The sequence below is a fragment of the Oryctolagus cuniculus genome, chromosome 17 (genome assembly GCF_051225735.1).
Source record: "Oryctolagus cuniculus isolate XC-2025 breed Fujian yellow rabbit chromosome 17, ASM5122573v1, whole genome shotgun sequence".
Taxonomy (NCBI): Eukaryota; Metazoa; Chordata; class Mammalia; order Lagomorpha; family Leporidae; genus Oryctolagus; species Oryctolagus cuniculus.
In genome coordinates, this window is record NC_142883.1 from 62,782,454 (window position 1) to 62,799,531 (window position 17,078).

At 59.3% G+C, this 17,078-nt stretch overlaps 1 protein-coding gene across 1 annotated transcript in view; it reads right to left on the reverse strand.

Moving 5' to 3' along the window:
- The window catches only part of SLC5A10 (solute carrier family 5 member 10), a 50,501-nt gene extending 37,955 nt beyond the window's left edge, over positions 1-12,546 (reverse strand). The window contains 7 exon segments of the mRNA NM_001082699.2: positions 76-156; positions 398-503; positions 5,337-5,441; positions 6,023-6,082; positions 6,319-6,423; positions 6,715-6,786; positions 12,406-12,546. Coding sequence (NP_001076168.1) covers positions 76-156; positions 398-503; positions 5,337-5,441; positions 6,023-6,082; positions 6,319-6,423; positions 6,715-6,786; positions 12,406-12,519 — 643 coding nt within the window. The 5' untranslated portion in view covers positions 12,520-12,546.
- Between the last annotated feature and the right edge of the window lie 4,532 nt (positions 12,547-17,078).

Consider the following 17,078-nt stretch of genomic DNA (forward strand, 5'->3'; position numbering starts at 1 on the left):
AGAGTGGCTGGACCGCAGGGTGCTGGGACAGCCCCGCCCCTACCCCCACCTCCACCGCGGCCTGCCCGCCCTCACCTTTGATGGCCAGGATGACAGCCCCCACCACCATGATGAGCGTCTGCAGGGCATCCGTGTAGATCACAGCCACCAGGCCCCCTGCGGTGGAAACAGCTGCTGAGAGGCGGAGAGGACACAGGGGCTCCTGGTGGGGCCACCCACCCACTGCGCCAGGACCAGGGCCTTTATACCTGGGCGAGCTGTGAAGACCAAGCCCACGGAGCTGCCCGGCTGTGCCTGCCCCGAGCTGCGCATGCGTCCTGTGCACGCGGCGTGCCCTGCCACTGGGTCAGCCCCCTCCCCCAGCCTCTGACCCGGCCCCTGCTGCAGAGCCCCTTACCCGTGATGGTGTACAGGGCTGTGATGGTGAGCGTGAGGATGGTGGACAGGTAGAAATTCCAGCCCAGGCAGATGTGCACAAAGAGAGCCCCCGCGTACAGGTCCAGCTGCGGAGGGAACGCGCCTGGTGTGCAAGTGCAAGGTCACCCCCAGACCCCCGGTGCTGCTGCTGCTGCTCGCCAGATGACCTCGGGCATGGGCCTCTGGGCCCCATCCCCCCAGGAGGAGGTGCAGGGGAGACCACCTGCCTGCACCCTGTGGCTGCTGTGAGGGTGATGGGGCTGTGTCCAGCCGTACTGGGGAAGCTTCTGTTCTTAATAAAGTCCAGAGTGGCCACTGCCCGCCTGAGAGCAGTGTTGTGATTGAACCTGGGGCAGGGGGTGCACATGGGAGCCCGGTTCTCCTCCATCCCAGGGGTCCTTGGGCAGGACTCCGAGAGGTGGGGGTGGGAGCTTGCAGGCTGGAAGACCCCATGAAATAGGTGTGCCAGGGACCCCCAGTGAGTCTGGACTGATGTGGAGTCCCGTGTTGGGCTAGCCTGGGCACAGCCTCTGCCCGTGTGTGCTGGCTCAGTAGAGGGGAGATAGCCCCAGATACCCTGCGGGGCTGAGAGGCTCCCGACAAGGCTGGGGCAGGGCCATGTGGGTCAGTTGAGCTGGCTAGTGACTGCACAAGGCCAGCACCTTCCTGGGGTCCGGAAGGTGCAGAGCCCACCCCTCCTTGTGCTCCCTCCGTGGCCTGGCCCAGCCTGGGGCCATCAGTACTGCCAGAGCCAGGCTGCAGGGACTCTTTCCCACCAGCCCCAGGGTCCCCAGGCGGGATGGGATCCCGGCTCCTGGGCCAGCACACTGGAGGGGAGGGGCGCCTGCCTCTAGCCCAGGCGGAGGAGCCCAAGGCTGCTGAATATCCAAGCAGGAGGAGAAACAGGCCCAGGGAGTGGGCGAGACTCCCCCCGCCCCCAAGGGAGGCCCTGGCCCTTGTCCGAGGATGGAGTTGGCAGGCAGGCAAGGGTAGGGCCCGAAACAGGGCCAGGGTGAAGGGGGTAGGGGGTGTTGTCTCAGGAAAGACGGCTGCACCTGTCTCCTCCCCCAGCCCCGGCCTCTGGACACTGCACAAGGCCCCTGCTGGGCCCCAGCCACCCCGGGACCGAGCCCCGGTCTCACTGTCCACTTCATGCTAGGACTGTAGTACCTCCAGACTTCCACTCGGCCCTCACTCCCTGCCCCCCCCAACACACACACAGCCCCCAGGAGCAGGGACAGCACAAGCAAAGGCCCTGGGGTAGGGCTCTTAGCTGTTGTCTCCCCCTCCCCCACCCTGCCCCCCAGGACCGGGTACAGTTTGCCTGCTGCCACAGCAGATGCGGCACAGTACAGGGGGCCCTGCAGGCATCACCTGCCCCTCCCCCTTCCTCTGCAGCCACGGCTCTCATTCCTGCAGGTCCAGGCGTGCTTTGGCCTGGCAGAAGCTCAGGGAAACAAGGACCCAGCTCTGCGCTCCTGGTCTGCCGTGTCCCAGACGTGCGGCTCTGAGCAGGTCACTTCACCCCTGAGCCTCAGTGGCCCTCATCTGTGAAATGGGGGAGCAGAGGTGGCCTGGCAGGGGCACTCAGCCCCTGAGCCCCCGCCTGCTGTGGAGACACCCCCGGGAAAGGTCAGGGGGCCCCTGAGGTGGCCACCTGCTGCTGCACCTTCCCTCCCAACCACCTGGGGGAGCCAAGCCACTTGCCCACAGTGGCGAAACCCTGGGACGGCATCAGGGAACAACATGTCCCGGGAAAGGCAAGCCAGGGCCTCCGTCCGGGCCACCCAGCAGGGCCAGCCCACGGCACCACGCTCAGCCCAGCACTTGCCCGCTCCTGCTGCTGCACGCAGATGAGCTGAGTCGATGCCTGCCCGGTGGTGTGGAGTGGTGTGGTGTGGCTGGCACCCACCCCCACCGCTGTCCTCCACTGCCCCGCTCTGGTCGGTCCTCCCATGTCCCAGGCTGTCCCCCTGGGGAGCCCCGGCTGACCACCACCTCTGTCAGCGGCCCTGCTTGTGTGCCCTGCTTGGCGTCTCTCTTCCACCATAAGGCCGGCGTGATGAGCAGCCGCACGGCACAGAGAAGGGACATTAGGGCTCAGAGAAGCCAAACAGCCTGCAGCCCTAGAACAGGGCCTGGGGGCTGCACCCCATTCAGGCTGAGCCCCAAGGCCTGCGAGCTCATGGCCACCACCCCACCTGGAGAGCACAAGGCTGACAGCAGCCCCAACCAGCTGTTCTAGGGCCACGCAGGACTGGGAGCCCAGTACCCAGGGATGGGGTAGTGCTGCCTGGGGCTGCACTTGCCCGGCTGGAGCTGACCTGCAGGGCTCACACAGCCTGGAGCCCTGAGCTCCCAGCATGCACCAGGCAGTGGATGCCACTGGCTCCAGTGTGTTCCAGGCTGAAGGATCTTGGGGGTCCCCATCTCCCTGGCCACCCCCCAGCACGCTGCAGCTCCCCAGCGTCCCGCCTCCGGGGACTTGCCTTGCCCTGTCCTGTCTGGGAAGCAGCTGCATGGCCACCCACCCCACCCCACCCCCAGCTCCCTGTCTCAGCCCTGAGTTTGCTTCCAAGACTGCAGACTGCAGCCCCGGGGGACAGACAGTCCACGCTGTGAATTATCCAGCCACCCAGGGACACGGAAGTTGGCAGAAGGGCAAGGGCAAAGCAGGAGAGGTGGGAAAGACTCAAGAGATGGGAAGGGAAGATGGGTCCAAGCGGAGGCTGTGGGAAGCGCAAAGGCCCTGTGGCAGACCCGTGCCTGGGGTGTCTGGTGGCGCAAAGAGCTCAGTGTGGCTGGAGTGGCAGGAGGTCAGAGCGATGAGGTGGGAGGGGCCACACCACAGAGGCCCCCAGTTGCCATGCTTTCCAGTGGTCTGGTCCAGAGCCCCTCAGTGATGGGGTTCCCCATCTGGGGGCCACGGCCGTGCAGGTCCACTCTGCGGGCCACTGGGACGGCAGCAGGATGACCCCTGTGGTTTCTGTCCAGCTGGGTTGCTAAGCTCGCGGGGTTCAGATGAGAGAGCTGGAGGGGAGGGGCTCTGGGGGCCGCGGGAGGGACGCACGCTCTTCAAATGGCTTCACTGCACAGCCGTCAGCCAGGGCGGCCCCAGACCAAGCCTGGCAATTAGTGTCCCGCAGCTTCACCTCCCGCTGCTTCCAGGCAGCCCCGGCGGCGTTGGCTCGCCAGCCGGGCCTTGATGTGAGCGGTCGTTCCCCGTTTTATAGTCGGGGGGCACTGAGTCACCCGTCCCAGGTGGAGTTGTGGGAGCTGCCCCATCCTGGCTGCCCCGGGACAACCATGCCGCGGCCAGGCCCCTGGGCTGGGAGGCAGAGGTCTGGGTTCTGACCGTGCCCACTACCTGATTCACCTTGACCTTGAGCTGAGCCGACGGTGGGGAAGGGGTAGACGGACAAAATTGATCATCTCTGAAACCCTCCCACTCTCTGGAAGAGCTTCAGGGCCGTGCGAACCTGACTGCGCCCATCCCAGGGCTCCGAGTGCCCTAAAGTCCTCCAGCATTTTCTTTCAGCCCTCAAGGCCAAGGTCATGGGAACCCTGCAGCCCCAGCCCCCATGACTCCCTCTCACTCCCCTTGCTTCCTGCCTGGCCCCAAAGCACTCATCAGCGACACCTGAGTCTACAAGGTCTCCCGACTCCCCCGCAACATGGCCCCTGTATGTCCTGGGCACATCCTACACTGCCCACCTCTCTCCTGGGCTCTCATGCCCCTACACCGTCAGCGTCCCCTGCTCCATGGAGCCCAGTTAAAGGCCAACCCGGCAAGCTCTATCACTTTCTCCTGAGGCCCACGCACCTGTCTGTGTCCCTGGCAGGCCGGGGTCTAGGATTGATTTGTTTCTGTCTCCCCGGCTTCCAGGCAGGTGGCTGGTGGGGATGGGGGAGGGAGAAGAGGGGAGGAATCTGAACTCCAGCCTCAAGGGCCACCCAAGGCTGATTCCAAAGGGAGCCCCAGTGGTGCTGCCGGTTAAGCATCTTCTTGCAGCACAAGTAGCTCATATGGGCGTTGGTTCGAGTCCCACCTGCTCCACTTCCAACCCAGCTCTCTGCTCATGTGCTTGGGAAAGCAGTGGAAGATGGCCCAAGTGCTTGGGCCCCTGTACCCATTTGGGAGACCTGGAGGAGACATACCTCTGCCTTTCAAATAAATAAGTTAAACAAAAAAGGGCTCGTTTAAAAAGAAAAAAGAGGGCCGGCGCTGCAGCTCAATAGGCTAATCCTCTGCCTTGCCGCGCCGGCACACCGGGTTCTAGTCCCAGTTGGGGTGCCGGATTCTGTCCCGGTTGCCCTTCGTCCAGGCCAGCTCTCTGCTGTGGCCAGGGAGTGCAGTGGAGGATGGCCCAAGTCCTTGGGCCCTGCACCCCATGGGAGACCAGGAGAAGCACCTGGCTCCTGCCTTCAGATCAGCGCGGTGTGCCAGCCACAGCGGACATTGGAGGGTGAACCAACAGCAAAAGGAAGACCTTTCTCTCTCTCTCTCTCTCTCTCTCTCTCTCTCTCACTGTCCACTCTGCCTGTCAAAAAAGAAAAAAGAGAACCAGAAAACCCGGCGTCTTCTCCCTTCCCTCTCCATCGCATCAGCCGGGACCTGCGCTCCACCAGACTCCCATGTCCAAGGTGTGCTGCGCCCTCTGAAGACACCAGGAGCCGGGTTAGACACGCCCCGTGGAGGCAGCCCCCTGAGCACTGACACAGAGCTTTGGTGCCCCCTAGCGGTCAGTGCTGGCAGGCTGCACTACAACCCCTAACACCCCTACATCCGCAACGCCGGTCCCCTATACCCGAGCCTACCTACACCCTGGAGGCCAGGACTAGGCAAACCAGTGCCACTCCGTGGGCCTCAGTGTCCCCAGCTGTTAAAAAGGCAGAAGCTGGGGCCAGGCTTAGCTCACCGATATCTTGGTGAAGACGGACAGCAGCAGAGACAGGACCGACAGGTACATGCGGATGCGCTGGCCTCCGAAGCGCTTCTGGATGTACTCGGGCAAGGTGACGATCTGGGGACGCACCAGGGCAGGGGCTGTAAGCACTCGTCCCTGAGACCCCCACCCAGCATCCAGGGCAGGGGGCAGTTCCCATGCTCTGCCTGCCCGCCTCCCCCTGGGAAAGCCCCACCTGTTGCTACAGTGCCAGCCCTAGGCCTTGAGTTGACTTCTAACTGCATTCTAAGAGCTTGAGCTGAGGTGGCCTCTTCAGGGCTGAGATGAGTGATGGCTTGGAGGAGCCACCGCTGGGGACAGGGGGACACATCTGGAGGCTGGGAGTACCAGTGCAGATGGGCCATGGTGAGGCTGGAGGGGGAGGTGACAGAGAGGGTCCAGAGCAAGGGACAGACTGGGAGGTACCCAGGAAGTGGAACGCATTGGATTTCGTGGCAGCATGGCTGAGACTAAGGCAGTAGGCTGTCAGGGATGGTGTAGACAGGTGTGCAGCACAGGGGTAAGCTCAGGTGTGCAATCAGATGCACAGCCCAGGTGAACAGTGTAGGTGTACAACACAGGCAGACGGGCCGCCCATCACCACCACCAGCTCAGCCCCCGTTCGGCCCCCCAGCCTGGGGGGCACTGAGCAGACTCACCTCCGAGGAGATGTAGATGGGCACGAACACCCAGGCCAGCGCCAGCAGCACGTATGTGGCCTGCAGGACAGAGGTGGGTGAGGGCCCCCTGACTTGTCCAGGGAACCCACACAAGCCTCCAGAGCCCAGGACGACAGCCGCCTACTGGCTGCACTGTCCAGTGCTTTGGCATGGTGACAAGTGCCCAGGGCCACCACCACTGACCGCACAGCACCCACTAGGATGCTGGCTGTCTGCCCCCATCACTGGGAGCTGCCCCAGGCCTCCCGTGGGCTCTGCCTATCCCTGGGACTCACGTTCCATTCAAAGCCAGCCACAGCCAGGCCTCCAGCAGCGCCTGAGCCTGCCAGTCCAATGAAGAGGCCAGAACCCTCACTGCTGGCAAAGAGGGAGGCTCCGATCTGGGAGAGAGGGAGGAAGACATCAGTACTGGCCCCCGTGACCCCTGCATCCTCACACACCTAAGCGGAGTGCCTATCCCCACTTCCCAGGTGCAGGGGGAGGGCTGATGTTCACACGGCCGGCTGCACAGCACAGCCAGCAAGCAGGTACAGGTGCAGACAGGGGAGCCCTGCATTTGCCACAGTTTCCAGAGAGACCTCAGGGATGCAGGAACTGGCTGACCTAGAGGTCAGACACTTGCCCTGTAGACAAAGGAGTGGGGGGGTGGTGAGAAGTCAGGGTGCACTCACCGGCCACCACGTCATGTCCCGGCCTGCCAGGAAGTAGCCGCTCACCGTGTTTCTGCTGGCTCGGCAAGATGACTGGGAAGACAGAGAGAGGCAGAAACAGGAACCTTGTGCGTTGCTGGTGGGAAGGTAAAATTCTGTTTCTGCTACTGCTACTGCTTTGGGCACCTCCCAAAGTAAACACAGAACTAACACGTGGGGCCAGGGCCGTGGTGCAGTTGGCTAATCCTCCACCTGCAGCGCCGGCATCCCATATGGGTGCCGGGTTCTAGTCCCGGCTGCTCCTCTTCCAGTCCAGCTCTCTGCTGTGGCCCGGGAAGGCAGTGGAGGACAGCCCAAGTGCTTGGGCCCTGCACCCTCATGGGAGACTGAGAAGAGGCACCTGGCTCCTGGCTTCGGATCAGTGCAGCATTGGCCATGGCTTCCATTTGGGGAGTGAACCAACAGAAGGAAGACCTTTCTCTCTGTCTCTCCCTCTCACTGTCTGTAACTCTGCCTCTCAAATAAATAAAAATCTTTAAAAAAAAAAAAAAAAGAACTAACACATGGCCCAGGGATTCCTAGGTTGATTTCTGAAAGAATCAAACCTGTGCATCCACACTAAAACCTGGCCAGGATCCTCCGTGGCAGGCAAAAGTGCAAACAACCCAACTTTTCATAGACTGATGAACAAATCAAGAAAATGTGCTGTGGCCATGCAGTGGAATAGTGTTCAGCCATCAAAAGGAATGGGGTAGCCGGCACCGGGGCTCAATAGGCTAATCCTCCGCCTTGCGGCGCCGGCGCACCAGGTTCTAGTCCCGGTCGGGGCACTGGATTCTGTCCCGGTTGCCCCTCTTCCAGGCCAGCTCTCTGCTGTGGCCTGGGAAGGCAGTGGAGGATGGCCCAAGTGCTTGGGCCCTGCACCCCATGGGAGACCAGAAGAAGCACCTGGCTCCTGCCTTCGGATCAGCGCGGTGCGCCGGCCGCAGCGCGTCAGCCACAGCGGCCATTGGAGGGTGAACCAACGGCAAAAGGAAGACCTTTCTCTCTGTCTCTCTCTCTCTCACTGTCCACTCTGCCTGTCAAAAAAAAAAAAAAAAGGAATGGGGTTATCCCACTCCTGACCCCAAAAAAGGAATGGAATTCTGACCCATGCTACAACTCGGAAGCACCTCCAAAACACAATGCTAAGTGAAAGCCATAAGGTAGAGAAGGCTACATTGTGTACACTTCCGTTTCTATGAAATGATGAAATGCCGGAAGGCGACAATCCATAGAGACAACCAGAAGGCATGGTGGTGGTTTCCAGGGACCGGGGAGCAGGGAGAAAGAGGAGAGACACAAAGTTTCCTTTTGGAGTAATAAAGATGTTTGGAACTTGATGGAGATAATGGTTACACAGCATTGTAAATGTATTAAGTGCCATACATTGTGTACTTTAGAATGGTTTAAAAATGGTGAGTTTTATGTGATATAAATTTTGCCTTGTCAAAGGATAAAATTACAATTTAATGATTTAAAAAAAATTGTGTGAGGGGGCCAGTGCTCTGGCCTGAAGCACCGGCATCCCATATGGGTGCTGATTCTAGACTCGGCTGCTCCACTTCCCATCCAGCTCTATGCTATGGCCTGGGAAAGCAGTAGAAGATGGCCCAAGTGCTTGGGCCCCTGCACCTGTGTGGGAGACCCAGAAGAAGCTCCTGGCTCCTGCTTTGAATTGGTGCAGCTCCAGCCATTGCAGTCATCTGGGGAGTGAACCAGTGGATGGAAGACCTCTCTCTCTCTCTCTCTCTCTCTCTCTCTCTCTCTCTCTCTCTGCCTCTGCCTATCTGTAACTATGCCTTTCAAATAAATTTTTTAAAAATTGCTGCCAGCTTACTCGTTACTCTCCGACTCGCTGGTGAATTCCCCCTGGAAACAAAGTCCAGGGCCTGGCTGGGCACACGGGGCAGCCCTCACTGTGTGGCACCACCACCATGCTCACACATCTCAGCCACAGAGAGGGCCACCCAACACCAGCACCCAACAGACATCTGCATGCACACATAACAACTTTGCAGCGCCCAGGGAAGCCGGCTACAGAGACCACCGAGCACACTAAACCCGCGACAGAGATCTCGCGTCCACTGGTTCACCCCCCAAATGCCTGCCACAGCACTGCACGGGGTCAGGAGCCTGGAACACTTCCATGGGTGGCAGGGATCCAAGTGTTTGTGCCTCCACCTGCTGCCTCCCAGAGCGTGCATTAGCAGGAAGCTGGGACCGGGAGCAGAGCTGCCCCTCTGTGCCAAACACCTGCCCCCAGGACAGCCCCCATGGCTTTTGCTCAAGAAGAAAACACCGACGGTTTGGAGCCCTCCCCGCCCCAACCTCCATGGGGCTTAAACTGAGGGCTCGCTCTGCTCATTAATTCTTGCAAATTAATGCCTGAAATTACATTAATAATAATTAATAGTTATTAATAAATAATAATTACGCTCATTAATGCTTGCAAATTAATGTCTGCAATGACGAACATCTGTCTGCATCCCGGTGCAGCGGCGACAGGTGTCGGCCGGGGCCCCACGGCTCCCAGCGCGGCGAGCAGGTGGCAATGCTGCCATCTAGCGTCCCAAACTGGGATAGCTCCCTACAGAGTGGTCCTTACAGAGACTCTCTAAGGAAGACCTGGTGTGCGGTGCTAGGAGAGCGTTGCTCACATCAGCCACTGGGTGGCGCTAAGGACCGGTAAAGATGAGGCTTTGACGTGACAACCCCACGTGAATTTTTTCAGTTGATTTTAGAAACAGAGACGGACTACTCTCTGATTCATAGGAGCCGTAAGGGCTCATGCTGGGAGCTGGGGACTCTATCCAGGTCTGCATTAGCAGGAAGCCGGACTCAGGAGCTGGGTCCGCAAATTGAGCCCAGGCACCCCAACGCGGAACACGGGCATTGTAACGGGCACTTTCACTGCTGGGCCGAACGTCCACTGTTCAAAGCTTTTGCTGTGGCTCCTGCCCGCCTCTTTCTAGCCCTTCTCTCTCTATGTACTGTGACCTTGTGGTACTGACGCTAGCCTAGTCTGCAGACTCTCAAGTCCTTGGCTGGACTGGCCGCGGCCAGCTGTTCAGGCTGCGCACTCCACAACTGTAACCCTAGCCTATGGTTTCCCCTAACACAAGTAGGCATCGCCAGGTGCTGCTGAGTTCCCCTTCATTCCCTAAACGGCCTCATCTTTCCCAGAAACTGGCTTGGGTGGCCCCAACGCCAACCCACTGTCCAGCTACAAGACATCTGAGCCACAGAGCCCACCCCCTTCCTTAGCCGCTGTGCCTGGTGCAGTCAGGGCACAGCTGGGATTGTACCCTGGTCTCCCTGGAGAAGAAGGAGGAAGCCGAAGCCCTCTCTCAGTCTCTCCCCCTCACTGTAACTCCGCCTTTCAAACAAATAAATCTTAAAAAAAAAAAAAAGTTTCATGAGGGGTCAGCATTGTGGTACAGTGGGCTAAGCCACCACTTGCAACACTGGCATCCTATACCTGGGAAAGCAGCAGAAGATGGCCCACGTGCTTGGGCCCCTGCCCCCCTCGTGGGAGAACTGGATGGAGTTCTGGGCTCCTGGCCCCATTTGGGGAGTGAACCAGCAGATGGAAGATCTGTGTCTGCTTCTCTCTCCCTATCACTCTACTTTTCAGTAAATAAATCTTAAAAAGAGACAGAGGCACTGGTGCTGTGGCATAGCCACCTGCAGTGCCAGCATCACGTCCATTGAGTCCCGGCTGCTCCTCTTCCAATCCCGCTCTCTGCTATGGCCTGGGAAAGCAGTAGAAGATGGCCCAGGTCCTTGGGCCCCTGCACCACGTGGGAGACCCAGAGGAAGCTCCTGGCTCCTGGCTTTGGATCGGCACAGCTCCAGCCATTGCAGCCATCTGGGGAGTGAACCAGCGGATGGAAGACCTCTCTCTCTCTCTCTCTCTCTCTGCCTCTGCTTCTCTCTCTCTCTGTAACTCTGACTTCCAACTAAATAAATATTTGATAAATAACTAAGTCTTTGGGAGTAGGTGTTTGCAGACTACTGACATGTGCTCCAGGTCCACACCAAGGCTGTTCCACTTCCCCGCCCCTCATGCGCTCCCAGGAGAGATTTGCGTTTCCTCCGACAGATTCTGCTTCGCAACCATGCCTTGACTAACTGCCTGGCACATCCACACTTTGGCTAACCGCTTGGTACAAGACGTCTCGCTTCTTGCCTGTCTGTCTCTGCTTTCCACATGCCTTTTTCTTAGGTTTAATCATTTCTAGCTTTTGACTGAAAGGGAGCTATGAGCAGCTCTTCCTTCTATGTGGACACCCAGAGGCCTTTGGAGGGCTCTTCGCTGGCCTGGTTTCAATATTGTGGTTGTCTCAGGGGGACCAGGGGGCTTGGAGGAGAGGGAGGGGCGGAGGTGGGGAGCAGCAGGCACACACGTGGCGGATTTGGCCACCATCTTGCAGGAGTGTTGACTCACGGCGCCCCTAAGCATGACCTTAGCAGCTGAAAGGAGATCTGTAGTGCCCGTAGTTAAGATGGCCATGTTAGGGCCAGCTCCGTGGCACAGCAGGTTAAGCCGCCAGCATCCTGGGCCAGTTCGAGTCCCGGCTGCTCGGCTTCTGCGCCAGCTCCCTGCTAATGTGCCTGGGGACGCAGTGGAAGGGGCTCGAGGTCTTGGGCCCCTGCACCCACGCGGGAGACCTGGATCGAGCTCCCACATCAATCCTGGCTTTGGTCTGGCCCAGCCCTGGCCGCTGTGACCATTTGGGGAGTGAACCAGTGGAAGGAAGACTACTCTCTCTCTGTCTCTCCCTCTCTCTCTCTCTCTGTCACTCGGTCTTCCAAATAAATAAATAAATATTTTTCTTTAAAAAAAAATAAATAAAGATGCTCATGTCTCATGTCAGAGTCCCTGGGCTCAATGTCCAGCTGCGACTCCCAGTTCCAGCTTCCTGCCAATGCAGACCCTGGGAGGCAGCAGGTGATGGCTTAACTAATGGGGTTCCCGCCACCCATGTGGGAGATGTGGATGGAGGTCCCAGCTCCAGGCTTCAGCCCTGGCCATTAAGGACATTTGGGGAGTGAACATTTGTTGTGGGAAAATGGCACGGACAGACACCCGAACCTTTACTGAGCCGGGACTAGAACCCAGCTCCGCCAAGGCCAGCACGGGGGCTGTTTGTGATGTAACATTCAGTCATGTCCAAGTTCATGGCAGGCACAGCCATAGCTGCCACCAGCAGCAACCCCTAGGACCCGCCTGGCAGTACTGTGGTTTTGGGGGGCAGCTCTTGCACCCCAAGTCCTTAGGCTTGGCTCAGGGGCTACAGAGGGTGAACCCTGAGCATGTCAGGGCTCAGGGACTCCGGCCTGGACACCTCTGGGACTCTCCCTGCTGGGACTCTGATCCATAGCAAGGCTGCTCAGAGTGTCTAAGCCTGGGGCAGTAGGCTGGCACCAGGCCGCCAGCCAGACTATGGCTGTTAGAAACCACCCCCCCCCCCATTCTCCCTCCAACACCAGAGACTTGCCCATGAGAGGAAGGGACATGGTCAGGGTCTCCAAGCAAACCTGTCACAGCGGACACCTGGCTGCTCACCATCAGGGGATGCCAAAGCTGATGCCGCACCCAGACCCAGATCCCATCCTGGGCACCCACCCTACAGCCCGGTTGGCCCCTGCCACCACGGGTCCTCTCACCCAGATGCCCACGGCCACGTTCAGGGCAAAATATATGGTGATGACCACGATGTCTGTCACGCTAAGCTGCGGTCCAGGGGCGTGGGGGTCGCTGGTGGAGTTGTCGGCCGCCATCCTGCCGCAGGTGCCGGCTCTGAGCCGGGGCAGCTGAAGGACAGCAGGTTGGGAAGAGCCTCGCGCGGGGCATTCATTGATCATTAAACCGAGTGGGACCGTGGCATCTGCAGCCTGGGGCGCAGCTGTGCGCAGAGCCCCTGTTGCAAAGGGCGGTGCCGTCTCCCTTGAACGGGGGCAGAGATTGGGAGGAGGGGAAGGGGTGGTCCTTGAACTTGGAGAGGTTTGTGGGGTGCGGGGGGGACAAGAGAGGGGTTCAGTGGACCTAAAGGAGCATCAGTAGTCCCAGAAAGAAAGGGCTGGGTGGCCCAGTGGGTGGACTCGCCTGTATTTAATTAGTGGAAGAAGCATGGAGAATGAGGGGCGGACTCTCGCCTCCCGGGGCTTTGCTGTGGGCCCCTGTGTCGAGGTTCCTCCCAGCCACGGCAGACAGGAAGTCCTCCTGCCACGTTTTCCATTCTTTTTCTACACCAAGTGCGACAGGCATGAGCCCCCGAACTTGACCTTCCATCCAGCCTGCTGGGGCCCACCGAGGGACCCCATGTCCCTCACACGCACAGTACCAGGCTCTGTTCTGCACACACACACACACACACACACACACGTCACACTCTAAGCAGCCACACCTCGTGAGTGAGTTCTCTTCCTAGTTGCAACATCGGGGGCCGAGAGGCTGAACCGTCTGTACCACGCAAGGGGCAGAGCGGACCCTGGGGTGTCCACAGTGACAGCTCTGCCTCCATTTGGAGTCCAGCAGGGCCTGACACTGGCTCACTGATTAACGAGAGTGCACAGCCAGCTCACGACTCTGCCCGGGCAGGGGTGGGGGCACACACGGCTCAGGGCTTTGCCAGGCATCTCTCTCTCTCCACCTGTGGAGTTTAACCAGACACGTGGCCCTCCCTGAAGTGTTCACGAGGTAGCGGCTGCACCTGGGACGCGCTGGCCTGAGACCCGGCCGTGCCTGTTACTCAGTGACTCCAAGGAAGGAGGCAAAGGTCAATCCTCTCACCCCAGGGCTGGACAGCGGAGGGGAAGGTAAAGCCGCCGCTGCTAGCAACTCCAGCAGGCTCAGGCCAGACCCCTGCCCAACGCCCCTCACCTCCAGCCCCCCTGCCCTCAAAAGCTCAATGCCAAGGCTGCCCAGGCACTGTGGTCAGCGGGCCCAGCTGAAGCCAGGCGCGTGTCATGGGCGTGTGTGACTCCAATGCACTTGGCTGCTAACACGCACCCCTGCCCCTCTGACCTCTGGAGCAGGTTATTCCTGACCGGAGTCGGGGGGAGGGGCAGCAGTGTCCATGGTGCCACCTCATGGGGGAACCGTGGCTCAGTGCCCCCAGCTGGGTCCACCTCAGAACTCCAAGGAGTGGCACGCATCAGCCTGTGAACCCCTGTGGCAGCGGCGTCCTTGCTGCTATGCAGGGACGCTGGGCTGCTCCTGTCAGGGGCGGCAGTGCAGGCGCCAGGGCGGGGTACAGGGCGTGGATGTCTTCCACACAGCACAGCCCCAGTCAGTGCTTTAAGTATTTATTTATTTGAAAGGCAGAGTTGGGCCGGTGCTGTGGCATAGTGGGTAAAGCCGCCGCCTGCAGTGCTGGCATCCCATATGGGCCCCGGTTCAAGTCCCGGCTGCTCCACTTCCCATCCACCTCTCTGGTGTGACCTGGGAAAGCAGTAGAAGATGGCCTAGGTGCTTGGGCCCCGGTATTGCAGGCAACAGTTTAGCCTGCTATACCACAATGCCAGCCCCTCAGTAAATACTTTTAATTAAAAAAAAAAAAAGACCCAGCTGGTAATATCTGGATTTATTAAACCCATCCCAATGAGATAAAGCAGTTGACCCATCTGCACTCGGTCCCACTTCTCGGCTGGGTCCCTTGAAGAAATAAACCACTTCCTGGTACCTGGGGCGACCCGAGGCCAGAGGGAGCTCCCCCAAGAGGCAGCCCTGGGGGCCCTGACAGCAAAGCCCCTGAGCCACCCTCACCCTTTAAACCCCAGTGACCCCTCAGCCATCCCGGCCCCCCCCCCCCCAGCTCTGGGGGTGAAGCACACAGCACATGGAATCTAGGGCGGCATCCACCCGGAGGGAGCTTCCCCCACCAGGGGGCGCTGTGTCCCAGGGTTGGAGTGTGGTCTTCTGTGGGGGAGGGGTCATCTCATTTAGTGCCTCCACATAGGATGGGCGTGGCTCAGGGAACTCCAAGGTCAGGATGGAGAGGGTGCAGCAGGGGCCACTGAAGTGTGCACTGAGCCCTCCTAGACGCTCACGCAGGCCAGGCTGCCAGGGCCACTTCCGGCTCAGCTGCTGTCCCGGCTGCTTTGGCAACAAATACAGGACAGATCATTTGTTCCTGCTATCATTTCTTCCTGCTAGCTGTCATCAGCCTGTCTGTCATAAGCTCCAAGTGCCAGGATGCTCAGGGAAGTTTCCCCCATGACAACCAAGAGGGGTGGTCGAGTGAACCATGCACCTCCATGTCATGGAGCCTCACGCCCATTGAAAGGAGGTGTCGGGGGGCACTGCACCACCTGCAGCACCAGCGTCCCATATGAGCGCTGGTTCAAGTCCCAGCTGCTCCATTTCCGATCCAGCTCTCTGCTATGACCTGGGAAAGCAGTAGAGGATGGCCCAAGTCCTTGGGCTCCTTGTACCCATGTGGGAGATCTGGAGAAAGCTCCTGGCTTCAGATAGGCTCACTTCTGGCCATTGTGGCCATTTGGAGAGTGAACCAGCAGATGGAAGACCTCTCTCTCTCTCTCTCTCTCTCCCCTCCTGTCTCTGTAACTCTGCCTTTCAAATAAATACATTTTAAAAAAGGGTTAAGCAGCCTGCACCCCATATCATCAGAGCGCCCGGGTTCAGTTCCCAGTTCCAGCTCTCAGTTACAGATTCTTGATAATGGACAACTTGGGAGGCAGCAAGTGACAGCTCAAGTTCTGGGTCTCCACCACCCAAGGGGAGTTCTCAGCTTCTGGGTTTGGCCCAGTCCAGCCCTGGCTGTTGTGGCCATGTGTGGAGTAGAGCAGTAGATAGGAAAGATCTCTCTCTTAAATAAATGATAGCTTCGAAAGGCCAAGGGTGCACATTTGATAAAATTGGTTAAGCATTGGTTAACGCCCACACCCGTCACAGTGCCTGGGATCAATTCCTAGCTCTAGCTGTCCATTCCAGCGCCTGGGAGGCAGAAGAAGGCTCAACTACTTGGGTAAACGGCCCCACGGCTAACCAGATTCGGAAACCTGGCCTGGGAACCCCTCCATCTGTGGGCAGTTCCTTCATTCTTCTGGTGGGCATGCTGAGGGGACTCCGCATGGCAGCTCCAGCCCCAGGGAACCCCGATACTGCAAACAATAAATTACTGAGCCGGCGCCGCGGCTCACTAGGCTAATCCTCCACCTTGCGGCGCCGGCACACCGGGTTCTAGTCCCGGTCGGGGCGCCGGATTCTGTCCCGGTTGCCCCTCTTCCAGGCCAGCCCTCTGCTGTGGCCAGGGAGTGCAGTGGAGGATGGCCCAGGTGCTTGGGCCCTGCACCCCATGGGAGACCAGGAAAAGCACCTGGCTCCTGGCTCCTGCCATCGGATCAGCGCGGTGCGCCGGCCACAGCGCGCCGGCCGCGGCGGCCATTGAAGGGTGAACCAACGGCAAAGGAAGACCTTTCTCTCTGTCTCTCTCTCTCACTGTCCACTCTGCCTGTCAAAAAATAAAAAAAAAATAAATAAATTACTGGACTAGCACCATGGCTCACTCGGTTAATCCTCCGCCAACTGCTCTGGCATCCCATATGGGCTCTGGGTTCTAGCCCCAGTTGCCCCTCTTCCAGGCCAGCTCTGCTGTGGCCCGGGAGTGCAGTGGAGGATGGCCCAAGTGCTTGGGCCCTGCACCCCATGGGAGACCAGGAGAAGCACCTGGCCCCTGGCTTCAGATCGGCATAGCTCCAGCCATAGCGGCCATTTAGGGGGTGAGCCAACAGAAGGAAGACCTTTCTCTCTCTCTCTCTGTCTCTCTCACTGTCTAACTCTGTAAATAAATAAATAAATTACTAATCTCCACTTTGCGCTCAATCAACGGCGACTTTATCCCAGACCCTAACAGGGACAGCGAGCAAAGGTGTATGGCTTCACTGGAAGATAAGCTCATTCTAATGAGAAGGTGCTCATTGGCTCCCCACAACACCCTGGACCACTCAGCAAGGGAGCGGAGCGCGGGCCCGAGGGCGCATGCGCTGGCCTCACTCTGGGGCCCCTCCCCCGCCCCTGGCCCCTGCGAGCCTTGGCCACCGGCGAACTCTAGAGATCAAAGTTGACAGTTCCACCCTCTACTCTCGGTGACGGACAGCCCGAGTCCGGAGGCCCCTAACCCCGAAGAGGGTCACACCCCCTACCCTGGGGATGCTGCCTAGAGCACACGGTGCACCAAGCCACACCAGCCCGCAGACGCCAGCACTGAGACCTGAACTCGGTCCGCAGCCCGGCGGCGCGTCTCTGAGAAGTGGCTGTACCCACCCTCACCACCCCCACCCCCGACCCCGAGCTGCAGGAGGAAGAACAGCCAACG